This window comes from Lates calcarifer, linkage group LG4, assembly GCF_001640805.2.
Source record: "Lates calcarifer isolate ASB-BC8 linkage group LG4, TLL_Latcal_v3, whole genome shotgun sequence".
Lineage (NCBI taxonomy): Eukaryota > Metazoa > Chordata > Actinopteri > Centropomidae > Lates > Lates calcarifer.
In genome coordinates, this window is record NC_066836.1 from 4,389,786 (window position 1) to 4,409,076 (window position 19,291).

Here is a 19,291-nt window from a genome sequence, read left to right on the forward strand (position 1 = left end):
ACATGAAGAATTTCCTTCCTCTTCCTTAGTCTAAAAGCATTATATACATATATATTCTATATTCGATAAAGGTTTATATGCCTGAAATATGAATAGAAAGTACAGAATACACAGCATATATAAATAAACATTAACATCAGCTCAGCTTTTCTGCATTCACAAGCCACAAGCTTTATTATAATGCACAGTTTATGTATGAGTTGTAATCCTGGCTTTGACAAATTCATAAGGAGAAATGTTTGGATTTCTTATCTTTGCGTGCATTTTGAATAACTAAGCTACATTATCACACGCTGTGCATTTAGGAGGCAGATTTTTAAGTCAGTCTACTTAGTTATATTAATTATAAAGTGTTGTCTTGTATGAATTCATAAGCAGTAATTTCACAAACAGTGTATTTATGAGCCTTAATTATTCCTTGTACAGATTTATAAGGCAGTGAATTACATTGTCGCAATTAATAACCCGTGTTATTGCCTTGCATAGATTTATAAGCCATGGGATTGCTTTTCCAGTTTCTTTATTGCCTGATATTTGTAGTTGTAAAATATCCACATGCAGCAGTTTCAAGTGAAAGACTTTTGCATCCATTGTAAGCAGCATTTCACATTATTTGTTGTATTGCCTGGTTTGGACAGATAAGCTGCAGTTTATTGGTGCAGAATTGGCATCAGTGTTGGCTGATGTGTTCAGAAATGTGTTTTGTGCATCCTGTGAGTGGTAGCATAAACACAGTGTTTCCAGTGAAACCACGTGTAATCATCTTGCTCTTGAGGTGTTGTTGGATTTCTGTTGTATCCCACAAGCAAATTATCTTTATTTCTGTTTGTCTATTCAAACTTGATGACGTACAGATGTTTTATTTTGTTGCCTTTTCCTGCAGCAAACACTGTTTTCCACATTGGCACTGAAACAAACAGCAAATCAACAGAAAAGTAAAGAATAATAAATGTTTTTAAGTTTCTAAAACAGTGATTTTCTCAGTTACGTATCACTCTAAATTGAATATATTATTTAATACTTGACTATAGACTAAACAGTGATTTGATTCATTTATAACAAGACCAAGAGTCTTCAGCCACACTAGCAGCTGAAACACCAAATAAATTATTAAAGATAATCATTTATTGCTGCTCCTCTGTACACATTTAATAACCCATCTGTTGTGTGCTTTATTGCATAATAATCTACTTTTGATATGTGTACTCTGTGGTTGAAGCTGGTTTTCTTCTGCCAACTCCTCAGAGTTGATTCTCTCCTTCTACACTTTCTACACAGGTCAAGGCTCTTTATATTTTTAGCCACATACATTTCCTTTGATGATTGCTCATACTGTATACTCCAGTACAGAGTGTGCTCTCACACTCCGTGTCATGTAGAGAGACGATAATAGTCTTGTTAGAGCTGAGGCTGTAGGGATCACTAACAGCCCTGCTCCTTTGGTCAGAGGTTATACGCATTTGAATTCTTTGATCTCGGCTTTCATCCTCACTCCGCAACCCCCTCGTTATGCTTTTTATAACAGCGAGATCTGAAGTGATGAAGTTCCCTGTAGAGCTCTTCTATATGTGACAACCTGGACTGAAGTACAATGTGATAGAGCCCTGTGAAGTACCCTCACAAGCAAGAAAACATGTCAACAAAGTGCCCTTTAAATGAAGACGATTAAATGCAGTGCCCTGTGTGTTGCTGTTGCCTTCTAGAGCTCTTTCAGTCAACACAAACATGGTGAAGTGCCCTGTAGAGCGCACTGTATAGAAGAAAAACATGGTGGAGTGCCCATCCAGTGAAGAACAAAAGATACTGTGCCCTGTAAGATGCCTTTGTAATGAAGCAAAGTGGCCATTATGGTAGAAATTAATGCATCCTTTAATGTTGGCTGCCCATAAAGAAATTAAAACACCCTTGTTCTGTTGTCTGAGCTGCATCAGGAGAGTTCAAGACCCAGTTTAGAGAAGGAAAGCTCCCACAGTGCTTCTCGTGCTTTGAGATGTTTTTTTACTTTCCAGTGATGGTGAGGATTTCACCCATTCAGTAAAATATCCTTTTCTCTCCACAAAGGTTTTTGGATTATGACTATTGTAGGTTTCTTTGTTTCACCTTCAAATACATTCACAATATTCATTTTTTTTTAAACTTGAAGGTCATTTAAAAAATAGTTTGTGTGTATTTTCACCTCTGTGTTATGGCTGTTTGTGTGTTTCACGCCTGTTTAAATAATTTACAGTTTGTGCCTTGTATTAGAGCAGAGAGAGAGGAGTCAAAGAGCTCAGTGATTTATCGGAGTGAAAACCTGCTGCTGCCGAGCAGTGGGAAGTTGTCAGCTTTGAGCGCTGGAAGCAAAGTGCCGGCATAAAGTCAGAGGACAATAACAATTTCAATCCGTGATCTTTGCAGAAATGACAGGTTGTCAGGTCTGAACTCCCACCACATACAAGAGCACAGGATGTGAGTGTGTGTGCAAAGGTGGACATGTATTTTTGATATTATTTCACTTGCCCTTAGGTTTGTAGCCATTATCTTAAAAAATCTGGCCAGTTGCAAGTGAGGTGCTGGAGATGGTACAAGGAAAAGTGATGGAAAGTTTACCTTCCTATTCCACACAGACAGACCTGTAGACAGACTTATGACAAGACGCACAGCCAGACAGTAATTCAACAAGGCAGCCAACCACCTTGTTAGCCTGTCAACATCTAGAATGATGCTTCACAGACAGACCTAAAGACAGCTGATGAAAGGTATGTCCCCAATTCCGTTTTCCACCTACAGCTTGTTGCCTCATTGCCGTTTCATTGTTGTGTCATTTTATAGGAAGACTGTTGACAGTCTGGAGCTTCTGGGGGAGCAGAGGCGGCAGGTGGATCTGCTGTTAGATGACAGGTGGAGGAGAAAGAAAACACCCAAGGAGATGAAAGCGAAGCAGGGGAAATAGGAGACAGGCAGAAATATTCTTTATTTGTTCTCAGTGTGCAAGCTTTGATTGCTACGTTGACGCTGATTGTTTGTGATATTTTCAATATAGCAGTTTACACCGGAAATTTAAAGTGTGGCATTTTACATCTCTGCATGAAATATAAAGCATCATCCCACTGTTTTGATGTTATCAGGAGGCACAGCTTCCAGGCAGAAGGGTTTCCGGGGCTGCATTCGCTCTCTGCAGCTGAACGGCGTCACCCTGGACCTGGAGGAGAGGGCGAAGATCACACCCGGGGTCCGACCCGGCTGCCCGGGTCACTGCAGCAGCTACGGCTCGCTCTGCCAGAACCAGGGCCGCTGTGTGGAGAGAGCCAACGGCTTCCAGTGCGACTGTGGCCTGTCAGCCTACACCGGAGTCTTCTGCCATACAGGTACTGTCAGCATGTTCTCTCCTTGAGCAAAACATGGAGACTCAAAAGCTGCAGCGGTTTCTTTAGTTGGAGAATGTGCTCACTTTGAAAGTTACTGTAGCGACTTCTTTTCAATGGAAAAAAAGGTGAATTGACTTTTCTGTCAGGCGACTGACAGCACATAAAACAGACAGAAGTAAGGTGCTTGAAGAGTTTAAGTTCTGTTGAAAAAGTTGTCAGTCTTTATAAAGCCAAAACCATTTATGCTGCCATATATTTCTCTTTAGCTCAGACAGCATAAGTGGTGCCACCTGCCTTGACCACTGCATATGAGACCTGTCTAACCACTTTATAACATGTTCCATAGTGTCACATCCACCCCCGCACTCATATATCTCACCAGACAAGGTTAGAGCTGCTTTAATGGTTTAATGTTATAAATCAGCTAGTGGCTCCTTAAGGAAGAGAGTGAAGGAGATGGTGATTGTCTGAGCCGAGGATATATTTTCATAACTTATTTAACAAAAGGTAAAAGATGAAAATATAAATCCAAATAAACACAAGACAAGAGGAGAGAGAGGCTGTTACTGAGAACATGTGTGGGTGTTTTTCTGCTGCTGTTTAAAGGTTAAGAATCTGTATCACTGCAGTCAACCTTTAACTGAACTTAACAATCATCAAGAAGTAACATCAAGATGTGACATCAAACGTTTCATGCAAATAACGTCTGATGTGTTGGAGTCTATATTTAAGTCATTAGTTTGATGTTTAATTTGTTGCATTATCACATTGAACTTCATATCTGGGTTCAACAATGTAAGAGAGCTCAGGACTCTCCCTGTCCTTCCATCCACTGTACTTATCTGCATCTCTGTCAGCAGTGTGAGGCATAGAAAGTACATTTTAATTGTACTGATGCATTTGTTAAATGCTGTGTTAATATAGCTGTGTTTAAAGTTGTCAGGCAACTTGTGAAACACTGTTTTCCTTAATTTGTATAAAAGATTTTTCCTTGCTTTTGTGAGCACAGCCTTGTGTTCTCTGGCAATCTAATTAGGCCACGTACAGTTGTTTATATGCTATAAATATCCGATTATGCTAAAATAACCCTGAGCAATTTATTATGATATTGAAACAAAGAGGAAAGTTACTGAAAATATATGAATGTCACTCTGCCAGGGAAGCAGCCGGTAATATTGAACAATGATTCTAGTGGAGAGAAAACAGAGGAGATGCTGCAGAGTGGAATAAATGGTGTTCATGCAGGGTGAAAGTCAATGATTCCACTGTACAAGAAATCCATCATTAAACAAAACTAAAGTAATAAACAGTGGTAAAATGTGGATGATATTTTAATCCTGCAGAGTCTCAGATCTTGTTCTGAAACATTCAAAAAGTGTTGAACAGAATATTCTGAACACCTACATAGTACAAGAAAGAAGCCCTGCATTAGATATTTTGGTGAAGTTTTAATTTTTTATATTCTTTCTTTCTTACATTTTTCTGTAATTTAGCTTTAAATTCTTACCCTGTGAGTATAAAGAAACAAAAAAGTAATAAATCATCTTTGGTTTTAGCATCTATAACCGCTGTCAGATACATGTAGTGGATTAGAAATATAAAAGAAATGAATACCTACTTTCTTACTTTCCACTACTGCACTCAGTAACTTTTCTTTATTCTTTAACAAATTAAAAAAGTTTTCTGGTTCAGCTTGTTCTCAGTCTGCTGCTGTGCTGGTCTCAAAAGTTGATAAATGACAGTTTGGCCTGTTACAGAGATTTTCCTGTAGCCAGATATATCGCGTGTCGGCAAAGAAAAGAAACCTCATTTGGTCTCTAAACTTTTCACATTTTGAGTGGTGAAATTCCCAAATATGGATACAGGTATGAAAGAGACTGCAGTTCTACTTCTACTGAAAACATGAGAAAAACCTTCATTTATCTTTCAAGGCTCAAAAGGTTCAAATACATTTGTAGTCAGTGGCTCAGAATGAAAGGTTTTCAGTGTGGTATTTGGTAGGAAGAGTTGCCTTGGAGATCAGCGGGGCCATTATGTTTGAAGAATATCTTCATTTTATGTGCTGTAACCTGCAAAATCTACTCTCTTCGGCTGTCTCTCTTCCTCCAGAGGTGTCGGCCATCTTTAAGTCAGGGACGTCCGTCAGCTACACCTTCAAGGAGCCGTACGAGTTAATCAGGAACAGCAGCACGCTGCCGTCCTCCATCTACTCTGACATGACGCTGAGAGGAGAGAACGTCTCCCTGAGCTTCAGGACGAACCAGAGTCCGGCTCTGCTGCTCTACATCAGCTCCTACTACAGAGAGTACCTGGCCCTGCTCATCAACAAGCACGGTGAGGAGGCTTTTATTTTGAAGGAGTGTGTTTGTATAGTAAGTGTCCAAGCTTAAGTAGAGATTTGTTTTCTTTTAAATCTATCCACCTTGACTTTCCTCTTTCCTCTTGTTCTCTCTCCTCCAGGTCATTCAGACTTGAGACTGAATGGCCTCTATTATTTATGAAAAGCTTCTTATAATCCTCTCTTCCTGTTTGCCTCCTTCCCTCTTCCAGTCTTCTTTCACCCTCTGAACATCTTTTCTAATTGCCACTACTCTTTCCAGTTAATTACCTCTCTTTACGTCTGTGTCTTTTCCTCACTGGTTGTTGCTCTGCCTGCGTTTGTTTTTGTTTTTTTTTTCAAAAATGTTGTCAAGACTTTTCCTTTTTTCAACATTTTCCAATTACTTTCCTCAACATTTCTTTCTTCCCAGCCTCTCATCTTACCTCTCCTCCCCTCATCCTCTCGTTCCTGTCATCTTCTCCTGATATCGACGTCTCCTCCTCTCCTTCTCCTTCCCTCCCTTCCTCCCTCTCTCACCTTCCTCCTCATCCTTTGCTCTGCAGCTTTACCAGATCTATCAGGATCTGTCAGATCTTTCCTCTCTCTGGATTCAACCCGTCAGCCTCTACTGCCTTTTAATCTGTCCAGCTGGACCGGCCATTATATTTTGTCTTTTGGCCGGAAAAAAAAAGCGTTCACTGGTTTTACCAGCGAGACCTGATGAGTGATGCAGAGGGAATAAAAGTCTGGTGGGCTGTTAATGGGCGGCAGGTCAGTGAGCTGCTGAATAAAACAGCAGAAAACTCACTGATGTGTTTTATAAACTTTTGAGTCAGATGATTATGTTGTGAGTTTGGCTTTTAAGAGTAGTAGGAGGCACTTGGAATTTAAAATTACATTTTCAACATCCAGGGGTCTAATAAAAACCAGCACTTTGCTGCTAGATTAGCTGTAAATGGATTTTTTTTCTGGTGTTAATGTCTCAAAGCTGATGGACAGCAGAGCATTAAGGTTTCACGCTGACCGTGGAGTTGTCAGGTAAATGTTCTTTAGTCCAAATTAATCCCTAAGAGCTTTGTTTTGTTCAGCTGATTTATTTCTTTTGCCCTCTACAGACCAAACTCAGGAAATTCTCTGTCAATTACTGTTTAAGCTAAGCTTTTACATTAAATAATTATTTAATATATAATAATTATTCCATCTTGGCTAATAAATGTTTGTAATAATAAGAACATAGTGAGTCATATTAATGAAATATTCTTTGTGGTTTTAATTACCATACTTGATAAATGTTATTATGTATGCACCTGAAGGACGATGTGTAATTTCTTATCCTCCTTTTTAATTTAAAACAGCACAGACATCACAGGGCTTTCATTAAATCTGCTCTTAATGCTCTGAATATTAGGAAAATTAATTAGATTCAGAGTTTTGTTATTGATAGGGAATTAAATTCTAATCCTCTTGATATGAAAAGCTTTATTAAGTCAGATACTCATCATTCAGATTCATCGCCGAGGCACAAAAAAAGGAAACACATCTTTAAAAAAAAAACAGAAATCCAGATTAGAGAAGAAAGAGTTTAAATTGAAAACTGTGTGTGTGTCTGTGTGTGTGTGAAGATAAGCTGGAGGTGAGGTACAAGCTGGACAGCAGCAGAGATGCAGAAGTGTTGAGGAGCAGAGTGAGGAGTCTGGCCAACGGACAACTGCACACTGTTAGCATCAGGAGACTGACGGACTCTGTGTCTGTGCAGGTAACAACACACAAACACACACCTGCAGTGCAATGTCATTCACAACATTTACTTATTTCTACAGACAGTTGAATAAATTGGTCTGAAAGTATAAAGATTTTTAGGAGCAAGGAGAATTGTCTTGAGTGGGACGGAATGATAGCCAATCAGGAAGCTAGCTGAGTGAAGACGGAAACACGGCAAACAAAGAAACATTGTCGTCCGCCATGTTTGTTTACTCTAAAGTTTGACTGTGTGTGATTTAGAGTTTTCAGAGTCCAGACTCTGGTTGGTGGTGGTGAATCTGTTAGTGTGTGGTGTGGCTGTGTTGGTCGTCTTGTTGCACATCACACACTATAAGAACAAAACTGCAAAGTCTGACATTAGTTGTCATCATGTGTGTTTGGTCTCTCAACATGCAGACTTAAAATTTCAACAGCACAACCCCAGTGTCCAGATACAGGCAGATCCTGTTGCACCTTGCTCATTAAAAAAGGTTTGCAGGTGCCCTCTTCCTCAAATCTAATTCTGCTCCTGTCTGAATTTGTGTCTGCATGCTCTCCAGTGTTGACCTGCAGACTGAACAGAGCTCAAATTTGTTTTCTGCTCCTTTAGAAAACAGGGCAGGTACTTTTTTAATAGATGAAGAGTTTTTGTCAAACTTTCACCAATTTACCACAGGAGTGACGGTTTTGTGCACATGACATTTAAAACGATTTGTCATGAGATAATGAGTCTCCTGCTGTCACTCAAGATAGTATTCACTAAAAATGTCTGGATACTGGAACTAATGATCTACCAGAAACACATGGAGGATCATGTGTGTGTTTTTTCTGTTATTTTAATCAGTAAAGAGGCAGGAACGAACAGAGTCCCTTCTCTACAGCACTGTGTTGTTCCTCTCTGCTATAATTAAGCTCCAGTGATGACGGCAGAGCTACAACAGAGCAGCAGAGACAAACCACACATTAAAACAGCTCCAGATGAAATATGAAGCGTCTTAATCGTATCTGGATCCACTGAATCTCTTATCTTGTTAACAACAGCCTCAGATGATATATGAGGTTAACTTCATCTAACCAGCAGCCGGCAGCCTGAGAGTCTGTATAATTATCAACACGGCGAGATGAATTACAAGGTGACCTCGTCTTGCATGGGCGCAGCCTCCTCAGTCTCTGTATTGCAAAGCTCCAGTGAAATATGAGGTGCATCTCATCTCGCCGCTTCCTATCACCTTGAATCATTATATCGTTAGGAACATACTCCGGGGACATCAGGCGAACAAGCGTCTCGCCGAGCTGTTTCCTGACGGCCGGCAGCGTCCAGTCTCCACGCTGGTCTCTCACAAGTGGACAGTGTCGTATCCTCTCCCCAGAGCTGATGTCCCGTTGAAAAATGACTCACTCTGGGCTACCAATACACTGCTGTCCTCTGTTCTGAGTCCAGTTTGTTCCTCTGAGGGTTTCATCTCACCACATGCTCCAGTTAGTCCCCTCTGTTCAGACATCAGAGGAGAAGTACTCCAGGTTATAATATCTAGAAACTGATTGTAAAATAAATCAAATCGATTTGGGATCAAAGAAAACTTTGATACCAGCAGAACAGACTTGTAACCACTTTCCATACTTCCATACTTGATTAGCACAGTGCTAATGGAATCTGCAACTTCTACAATTTAATTTTTAAAAAACCTAGATGAACTGAGGTGGGTCCTGCATTAAATCCAACTTTAAGACCACGATTATTCCAGTTTATATTGTATTCACATTCCTACATAAAGCTTTTAAACCTTTGGGCCATTCCAACACAGGAATACTGGTGTCTTAGCCGACGTGTACAATCTGCTGTGCTGCTGTTTACAGCTTTTTTTTACTGTACCTGTGTGTCTGTTTGTGTAACTCTTACACAGGTTTTTTAATTAGTTTTATTATAGTCGACCCACTTTAACTTTTACTCTTTAATCTGTCTGTTCATGAGGTGGAGTCATGAAGGTTCAGGTAAAGTGCAAAATGTAAGGTGAAGACTTCACAGATATGTCTATGGCAGGACTTGAACCATCTTAAAGATAACTCTCATTTACTCGAGTACAGTTGAAGTTTGTCTGGAAGTTTTGTTTTGTATTCAGAGTTTGGGAAGACATTTCAGCACTTCACTGTTTCCATTTGAAAGAGGATTTTTAAAAGAGCTCAAGTTTGGGACGTCACACGTTTGAAATTAGGTTAAAAAGTAGTTTAAGAACAGGACCATCTGATCTTATTAGATTCAAGTCAAGTTAAAGTGATCAGCTTTTATAACTTGTACTCATAGATTGAAATAGAACTAAAATATTAAACCATTGTAAAGTCTCTCCAACCTTTGGTGTTAAAAGTCCTTTAAATGCTGAAGTTTAGTTCGGAAACTTCAGTTTTGGCTCCGACTAGTTTTTCTCTCCACAGCCACATGGTGAGACTCTCTCTGTTGAACAGTCCTCATTAAAATAATCTCCAGTGGAGAATTTCACCCCAGATGACTGAATGTTTTTCTCTGAAAGTCCAGACTCTGTAGCTCATTTCTCCCACTGAGCTGCTGAGATGAAACAAAAGAGAAAGCTGAACACTGTTCTAAAAAAAATTCAACTATGAACAAGTGTAGTTCCAAAATTCACACATGCACAGTTTTTCCACTGAGAGAACTTGCATTTTTTTTTTTATTTATTTCATTTTAAAGTGACTTTTTTTATTTGATTAGTCCAGTGAGGCCACAAAAAAGTTTCCCCCACATTTAATAAGAGAAATATGTTGATTGTTTCAGATCGACCAAAATCCAAGAGAAGACTTCAACCTGACGTCTGACGGAGAATTCAACGCCATCAAGTCTCTGGTGTTGGGCAGGGTGCAGGGTAAGTGAGGAGGCAGTAAAAGTAAACACAAGGCCTTTTTACTCAGAGCTGTTATTCAAATGAGTGTGAGTGCTCTCTAAGACCCATCTGACACTCAGCATGTGCTTTCTCACCAAGATCTACAGGAATAAATGCAGCCAGAGCTGTTAGTGCGAAGATGAAAAGTAAATTACTTTATCACGCTGAGGGCTAAGTAGAGCTGAGTTTAGATGTAAACAGAAAACTACTTCGGCAGATAGTGAGGTTGGATACAGCCGCATAATTTTTAAGCTCTTGTGTCGCAGTTCAAACTGAGGTTTTCAGCCATGACAACATGTTGTGAGCAGGTGAGGAGCTGATGTTGATGTTGTCCAACATACAGCAGGAACTATACCTTATTAGATAAATGTTAAAGCTGTACAGATTGAGTAAAATCACTTTTACGTCATATTTAAATAACTGCTACTCTCATTCCTTTTGCTACCGCAGTCATTTTAAATAAGTGGCTTTTTTCAATGAGTGTCCTTTTAAATTATGCCCTTATTTATTTCGTGTTTCTACTCGTGCAGTATAGCGTAGCATAGCATTTTCTTCCACTTATCCGGAGTCGAGTCGCGGTGGCAACAGGCAATCCAGACATCTCTCTCCCCAGCAACGTTTTTCAGCTCTCCAACCTCTCCAGCAGGTTCTGGGTCTAACCCGAGGTCTCCTCCAAGTTGGGCGTGCCCGGAAAACCTCCAAAAGAAGTCGCCCAGGAGGCATCCTAACCAGATGCCTGAACCACCTTAACTGGCTCCTTTCAACGCGAAGGAGCAGCGACTTTACTCATTTCAGCCACATGTATCTGCAATCTCGTTCTTTCGGTCGCTAACGTGCAATATATTTAATACTTTATAGTGTGAATGTTAACTGTAAACACACAAGGTGTCAGTGTCCTTTTACTCGTCGTTTGTGTGTGTTTTTCTTTTCTTGTAGTTTGGGTAGATTGAGTAGACTGAATTGCCCGATGGGATAAATAAAGTTTTCTAAGTCTGAATTTGAAGTAGATGACCTCAGACACTCGTAACAGCCTTCAAAAAGGTGTATTATCCAGGATTTTCCTAACAATGTATAGGAATTCCTCTCAATCATCACTTGACTTGACACACTAGAAATGTTGTACCTGTAGAGGCCCTGCCCTCTGCCTGTTTTTTTATTATTTTCTCCTTATTTTACTGAGTTCGGGATGTTTTCGGGCTGCAGCCTTTGCTGCCATCACATGCTGTCTCTCCCTCATCACTTTTACAGACATCAACAGAAGATAGTCCATTTAATAGATGCTTTATTGCAAAGTGTCACTAACTCCCGGTGTTTTAGTGCCCGTGCCTTATCCATTTAGCTGTGTAGTCCTGGACAGGGAGGTGTAATAGAGTCGGGGTGAGACAGTAATTTGCTCCGTCATGACTTATTCATGTTCTCTGTGAGCGGCTCCATCAGAGACAGAAGGAGATATAAGCTTTTAATAACATGAGGGGCTGAGAGGCCGCAGGCTGCAGTCACAGCTCTCTGATAAGACTGAGGAAACGCACTGGGTGTTAGCAGTAAAACATGAGTCAGCTTTTTATACTAGCTTTCATCAGAGACGTCTGTTACTACTATTAATTTAACTACAAAATAAGACAGTGATGAATGTGTGTTTCGGTGCCTTTTACTATTTACTACAGGAATGAAGTTTGAACTTTTAAAAAACATGGTCAGTATTTTCTATTTTCATTGATATGAAAGTTTGTTTGTTTATTCCTCTTGTGTGAGTGTTCACCATTATAGTCTTTAACCAATCTCAAAAAAACTTCTCACACACAAGAAAGCATGAAAATATGCTCAATTATTTTCTCTTATGATTAAATTCAGTCGGGTCTTTGACTGTCTCAGGCTATAATTGATGTTTCAGAGGCTTTTCTACTCTGTGTAGACTCATTACTTGGATTCTCAGGCATGGAATTGATCAGTATAAATATATTGAATGCAAAATTGTCATCAGTAGCTTCATTTCAAAACCTATTGGTTTCTGGTTTTGGCCTTCAGACCTCCATATCTGTCAAAAACTAATTTTATATACTATTTAAAGCAGCTAAATTTCACAATAAAACCAAATAAATAAAGATTTTATGTCAGGCATGCACACCACACATTTTATAGAGTAACTAACACTGATTCTCTCGGTATCTTTTGTCTTTCTGGATTCAAATCCTCAACTCAGTGTGTTTTAACCTCGTCATGTCAGCATGTGAACGGTCCTCCCCTCTGTCAAACCAGAAGAGGCAGAGAGTCAGATCGGGATCAGAAAAGCAGCAGGAAAGTGGATTTTCTGTCGTTCCCTTCCAACCCTGTCATCCATCAGCCTAACTAATGGACCCGGAAGGAATACGGGGGGGAGACAGAGAGGAGGTGGAGGTGATGGAGTGAGGAGTATATCAGCTGAGAGGAGCTCACAGGCTGCAGTAATGTTTCCTGCTGCTCTCATCAACATGCAGATGTGTCCTGGTAAAAAAAGAAAACCACAGTCACCTCTCAGTCATGTGAACAGACACTGATGCAGCCGGTTACAGCGGCGACGTCGGCTTCTCACAGCTGCTGTTTACTCTGCTGTGAGGGAGCGGAGGTGAATGATGGAGGGATTTAAGTCAATAAAACGAACAGATAGAGGAGGAGCGTGCACATCTGTCTCGTCCTGTCTACTGTGATGAAGGATTGCGACTGTACGTTTTGCATTATTGTGGACTGGTTCGGGGGATGAGGATGATTGATCCCGACTCGATGTCAGAGTGTGTCCCTGCTGCTGCATTCAGGAGAGAAAACACACCACATGTACAACAGATAACAAGTCCTGTACTTTTACAGTCGAACACACTGCCACTTCTGTCAGACAGAGAGGGATAGCAGGGTGACCTGCAGCTCAGTCGGTGAATCTGTCGGTGTGTGTTAAGGTTTGGTATCTCTGGATTGCCGTGACATTTTAAACAGATGTTCTTTCTTCCCAGATGACACCATGACTTTGACATTTGTAGTTTTGAGTGCATTAAAGATGAATTATAATAACTGTGGTGATCGCCTCTCCAAAACTAACAACATTCCCATCAGCAGCTGCACTGTAATTATGAGTGTTATCATGCTAACACACTGAACTAAGATGGTGAACATTGCACCTAGCTTACATCAATGTCAGTGCATCCTCACAGAGTGACCTGCATGGCTGTAGCCTCTTAGTCTTGATCTCTCGTTTTGTTAATCAATTTTTAGGTCTCTGAGTAACGATAATATTCAGGGAGAGTTTAATCTGCTGGTTTCACAACACAGATGTCGACCAGGGAGAAATCAAAGCTCTGTCCAGGGGAAAACGTTTTACCACCACGTGTTTAACCACAGTGAATGTATTAAGCTCAGACTGTAATCCTAGAAGTGAATATGCCTCATTCAGAATGGAAGAAGTCAAAGCACAGGGCTGTTTAAAGTTAACATTACGTACAGAAGCAATGAAAAGTATGAAATGAAAGTGTGTTGTAAGTGTTTTATTTTCTCCTCCTTCAGAGTCTGATGAGTTGGATCCAGACCTGGCCCGGCTGGCAGCTCTGGGTTTCACTGGCTGTCTGTCAGTGGTCCACTTTAACTCCATCAGCCCTCTGAAAGCTGCTCTGCTCCACCCGGACACCAGCCCCGTCGTCATCACCGGACCTTTAGTCCAGTCCAACTGCGGCTCCCCGGCTTCGGCCAATCCCTACGCAGCGGAGAACACACACCACCTGTCAGGTAAATGATGCAGCACTTGGTTGTGTCTTTGAAAACTCAGAATAGTCCAACAAATGAACCATTTTTAAAGGAAAAACTAAAGAGCCCGAGAGACAGATTAACACGCAGTCTGAATGAAATATGAAGCCACAGTCGGTGCAGCTGCCTGATTAGGAGTCATTAAAACATCTTTGGTTTAACTTGTCAAGCCTGAAGCTTCTCATTATGTAGCATGACAAGCTGCGCTGCTAAAACCCATTCAGACTTGACACCTCTGTTAACACATTGTTCAGCTACAGTAGAGCTGTTACAGGCAAATTGATGTCACCCAATGAACCATTATGATGATAATATCTTCTGTTATACCCCTTAACTATCACCGATTAGAAGTTAGTTAAGATGGAGAAACTCTTATTTCATCTCTGTTTCTGTTGCCTTTCAGTTCCTGTGTTTGTAAATTGCATGAAAGCTGCTTTTCATGCTCATTAATCGCATACAGTATGCTTCTAATGACAGTGTGATCAATGAGTTCATTAATCTGGACCACACAGGGGGGAGTTTCCTCTGGGATTTCTTTCCTCTGTATTAATTCTCATCCAGTTTGATGCTTTATTAGAGAGGTGCTGTAGTTATTCCCTGTCTGCTCTGAATGATGATGTTCATCTTTTTCTGATCTGATCTGTTTATTTTTCCTTCTATTTTCTATTATTCTCCTTTAATTTCTCTCTCTTGGTTTCTTTACTTCCCACGTTTCCTTTATATCATTTCTGCTTTTCTTTCTTATCCCCAATATCTTCTCTTATATTTCTTGGTGGACTTTGGTCTTTTAATCTTCTTTTTTTTTTTTTACTTTAAATCTTTCTCTTTTCTTCCACCACTTCTTCTCTCTTTCTCTGCTGTAGACCAGTCTGGTTCAGTGGGTTCAGGTCAACCTTTAGTCAATGCCATCAGGACCGACTCGGCTCTGATTGGAGGTACTGAACTGTTTCTCTGCACTCGAACACATATTTCACCTCAGGATTTTGTTTTTGGATCAAACTGATATTTAATCTTGTCACAATCATCATCTATAACCTGATATTTGTCACCATTTTTTGTTGGATACACCTCATCTTTGCTCAGGTGAACAGATGTCGAGCTCTAAGAAAGAGTAAAAAGTGATGTGCCAGGCAAGAGTCCATTTAAAACTCATTTAAAACTTTGTTGCTCTGCCAGCACAGATTGATTCAAAGTGAAGCCTGAAAAAGGTTCAATCTATAAATCGTGCAGATAGAAAAAGGTGAGACCTCGAGAAAAGTCATTTAAAACTGTCCATTAAACTGGCCTGAGTGCACAAAGGGCAGCTCACCTAATTAAACCTGTGCAGGAGTGACTTTCTGATGGGAAAGCTTTTTTTTTGCTGTTATCTTAAAAAGCATGTTCTTTGTAATGTAACGTGATATTAAATTGATTTCAGACGTATTTTGGAATTCCAATTAAATGAAACCTGCTATCATTTTCCCCAAATGTGCTCAACAGAGCAGAAGAGATTTAAAATGGTGTTTAATGTACTTGAAAGTTAGATTATTAAGATAATCAAAACATGATGAAATAAAATGACTGTACCACAGGAAGATATTCTGTTCTGATTTTCATGCAGATTGAAATTTGAAAAGACACTTCTCCTTTCAACATCTTAAACTGTCCTCTGCCCTCTCAGGTGTGATCGCAGTGGTGATCTTCGTGCTTGTGACTGGCCTGGCGATAACCGCCAGATTCCTGTACCGCAGAAAAGAGACGTATCGGAATCAGGATGTGAAGGGAGTCAAACAGGAGGACAGCCCAGATTTTCCTTTCAACAACCAGACTGACTCCCAGACCGTCTCCAGTGAAAACCGAAAGGAGTATTTTATTTAAACTGGAGGTTTGACAACCAGGTGAACTGGTGGGGGGAGCTGAGGGTGCAGACCGGAGACTTTACTCTGCACTCACACTTCACCTACAGAAGTGACTCTACAGCATGTGGAGGCAAAAAAAAGAAAAAGAAAAAAAAAAAAAAGAACAATTCACACAGTGTTGTCTTTCTGTTGCTTCTCTGTAAATTGTGAATACAGATACAAACAGGCAACAGTGTTGGACTTTAAGGTGTTGATATCCTCGTTTCAGCTGTACATATTCAAAAATGTAAATGTTGAATTAATGTCTTTGTAGCGACCGCTGGCTAACGTCACTTTGTCATATTGAAATGTTGAAAATAATGAAGGTATCAGTATTTTTATGGTGTATGTGTAGGGAAAACGTGAAGCTACACCCTCTTGTGGTTGGGGTTTGAGATGGTTATATGTAGAGAGACTTCAAATTGGCAGGTTGTTGCTTTATTATTTCACCTGGAAGGTTTATCCTACCTTTTACATGGTCACTTACTAACCCTCCATCTTCAACTTCCAGTAATGTTTAATTTAACCCCTCTGAGGGTTTGAGCAGGAAAAATAACTTCAGTAAAATCTCAAAAATCTCATTGATTTACAAGGCTTGAAAAGAGTTCTCCAATTCAACATTGCACTCCTATGTGTTAAGCTGCTAGCAGCTAATGTAGCCTGGAGCCACTAACTTCAATCACAGCTTAAAAGTCTAGGAGGTCACTTCTCTCTAACCTCACACCCTCAGACTGTTCATTTCCAAACTTGTTTTCAGTGACACACACAGCTTACACAACTATTTCCACATATACAGTAAGTGTTCTCCAAACTCTGAAAATGAAATTAGTGAAATTCCCCTTAAAAAAAAAAAATCCATGGGTGTGTTTTAACACTACATATCCCACAATCCCGAGGGCAGCAAACTCTCCCTGAGCAGCTTCTTTGTCATAAATACCACAGGAGAAACTGGTGTATTTGTTTACAGCCGAACAACCTCATATTGTAGGTAAACAGCAGCAGGCAGTTTGAATCCAGGGTGAAGACGACAGAATGAAAACAGGGTCAATATACTTTTTAAAATTTGTCTGGGAACAATCGAGGTGAGACGTCAGAGGAAGTCTGAAAGCTGTGACATAACCTTCACCCCCACAGTTCAACTAAATGTTTCAGAACTGCAGATACCTGAAGTGATATCAGGTTGACTAAAGCATGTCAGAGTTGCCTCTTATGTATCGTAGCCTGAATTCAAGCCGTTTTTTTCCTTGTTGAAACTGAGACTTCTCACCATCGCTGTGGTTCATGTGATTCAAACAGTTTTGTTCGAGTAAAGCGAGGAGCCTGGTGTGTAGCCTGGATTCATTTGTAAGAAGTTTTGTTTGTGTGCGACTGTGAATGTTTCCTGAGATACCACATCCATTAATCTCGATTATTTCTAGACTTCTACCACGTGTGGTTTGCTCAGAAACCATTACATCCAGTTCACTTTGCTGTTTCTTTCTACCCCCACTTGAAAGTTTTCTCCTCCCCTGCTGCATGCTGGGAGCCTCCTCTCCCGTCTCTCTTAAGTGTAAAGCTTTTAACGCTTGACAGCAGCACATGCTCTGTAACGCCGCGGCTGCCGTCACCTTGTTCGCTGCACGCCGAGACATTAATGTGTGTGTTTGAAATGCTAATCAGCCTCTGTCTGACAGGTGGATTGTGACTCGATAGAAAGCGGTGAGATGATCAGACTGAGAGAGATAATCCGCGAGACACGGCGCGTCAGGCAGACATGTAATGATAACACATCCTGATATTAACACTGAAAATGAAGCAAATCCCTCCATGTGTTAATTCAGCTCATGTGTAAAGAGTGCTGCTGATAGAGTGAAGCCGAGAAGCAGAGAGAGGATCGACAGCAGCTGTTTATCAAATATACACCACCGTCTCTCAGCGAGGCCGCAAATCACAGATGGGATTTTAATGAGAAAAGTTGCTAAAACTTCAAAGTGCATCTTTAAACTTTCACTGTTTTTTTTTTTTTCACCCCACAAGAAGAAGTTGGTTGCCGCCATTGTTCTCAGCTGTTTCTTTTATTTGATAGTGCTCACCGCTGTGCAGCTGCTGCTGCTGCTCACTCCCGACACACTGAGTAAAACTAAACAAGTAACCTCTCCACACAGATGGGTCAACAACTTTCTACCCTACATTAATCTCCTGCTTGATCCAGTGAGGAAAAGCATCTGTGGGTGTCGTTTTCAGCCATTCTGGCCCCAGGGATGATAATCTGTCCACCATTTTGGTCCCGACTGAAACATCCCGACAGCTAACGTAATGCTCAGATGGTGAATCCGTAAGAATTTGATGATCCACTGACTCTTCCTCTGACTGAGGACAGATATATTGATCTCATCTCTGGTTCTATCAGGTGTTAGATGACAGAAAATCTGTGCGCTGTTTAAATTTCCAGAATCAAGATTTTGTTGATTTCATCTCCATCAAGATTTCTTTTCTCTCAGTTCTCAGTGTAGCTATAATAATAATGTGATGGTTCATAGTACTGGTGATTGGTGAGTAACAGTGACGTTGGTGAGTTGAGTGACACAGCATAAAAAAATAAAAAATAAAACTATATCCAGAAGATTTTAACCATATTCTGGTTGTTTGGTTACAGACAAAATCCTGTTTGATGAAAATAAAAAAATGTTTTTTCAGAGATTGAGTATGATTTTCATTTTATTGGGCAGATATCAGCCTCAGTATGTGTTCAATTTTAAGATAATACAACATCATGCAGTGATACTTTCTATAGTATAACCATCAGAATTAGCATCATATCGCACTGAGGACCCATTTTTCACAGTGCTCTTTTTGTTTTCAGATCAGAAAAAATATCCAACATTTAACATATAGTATAATATACAGTGTAATAAACAGTTGTTTGGGGATAAACTTGTACCTTCACATCACTGAGTCCTGTTGTTTCTTGACACTGAGGATTGAGCCTTCCCCTCCACAGCGAGTATAATTAACTTACGCTTTTTTATCGCTTGCCCCCCGTCAGTTGTGCGTGGGAACATGACATTTCTGATGCCTGTTAACATGCATTTTGCTGCAGATGAGAGAAGAGGGCAGCTCTGTAGAGCTGTGAAGCATCAGACTGATTCTCTGTGAAGGGCCTTTTAGCCTTTGTGCCTGTTTAAACACTCACAAGCCTGGAGGTTAGACGCTGATTTAACTGCCTCTGATCAGTGATCCCCCGTTTGATCCATTTGAATCTCGTCGTGTTGGTGATGATCAGAGAGCTGATAACTGACTTCTGCAGCATCAGCGATATCAAAGACTCGAACTGAAGGAAACTCAAAGATCATGAGGATCATCTTGAGGCGG

At 40.3% G+C, this 19,291-nt stretch overlaps 1 protein-coding gene across 2 annotated transcripts in view; it reads left to right on the plus strand.

Moving 5' to 3' along the window:
• LOC108884341 (contactin-associated protein-like 4) overlaps window positions 1-18,617 on the plus strand; it is a 79,926-nt gene extending 61,309 nt beyond the window's left edge. Inside the window, exons 18-24 of one of the 2 annotated variants that reach the window (XM_018678192.2) lie at window positions 3,108-3,347; window positions 5,457-5,681; window positions 7,290-7,423; window positions 10,193-10,280; window positions 13,827-14,045; window positions 14,927-14,998; window positions 15,724-18,617. In XM_018678192.2, coding sequence (XP_018533708.1) covers window positions 3,108-3,347; window positions 5,457-5,681; window positions 7,290-7,423; window positions 10,193-10,280; window positions 13,827-14,045; window positions 14,927-14,998; window positions 15,724-15,920 — 1,175 coding nt within the window. In that variant the 3' untranslated portion in view covers window positions 15,921-18,617. The remainder of the gene's footprint in view (window positions 1-3,107; window positions 3,348-5,456; window positions 5,682-7,289; window positions 7,424-10,192; window positions 10,281-13,826; window positions 14,046-14,926; window positions 14,999-15,723) is intronic. The other variant, XM_051069807.1, reaches the window with a different exon arrangement.
• Window positions 18,618-19,291: the final 674 nt, after the last annotated feature.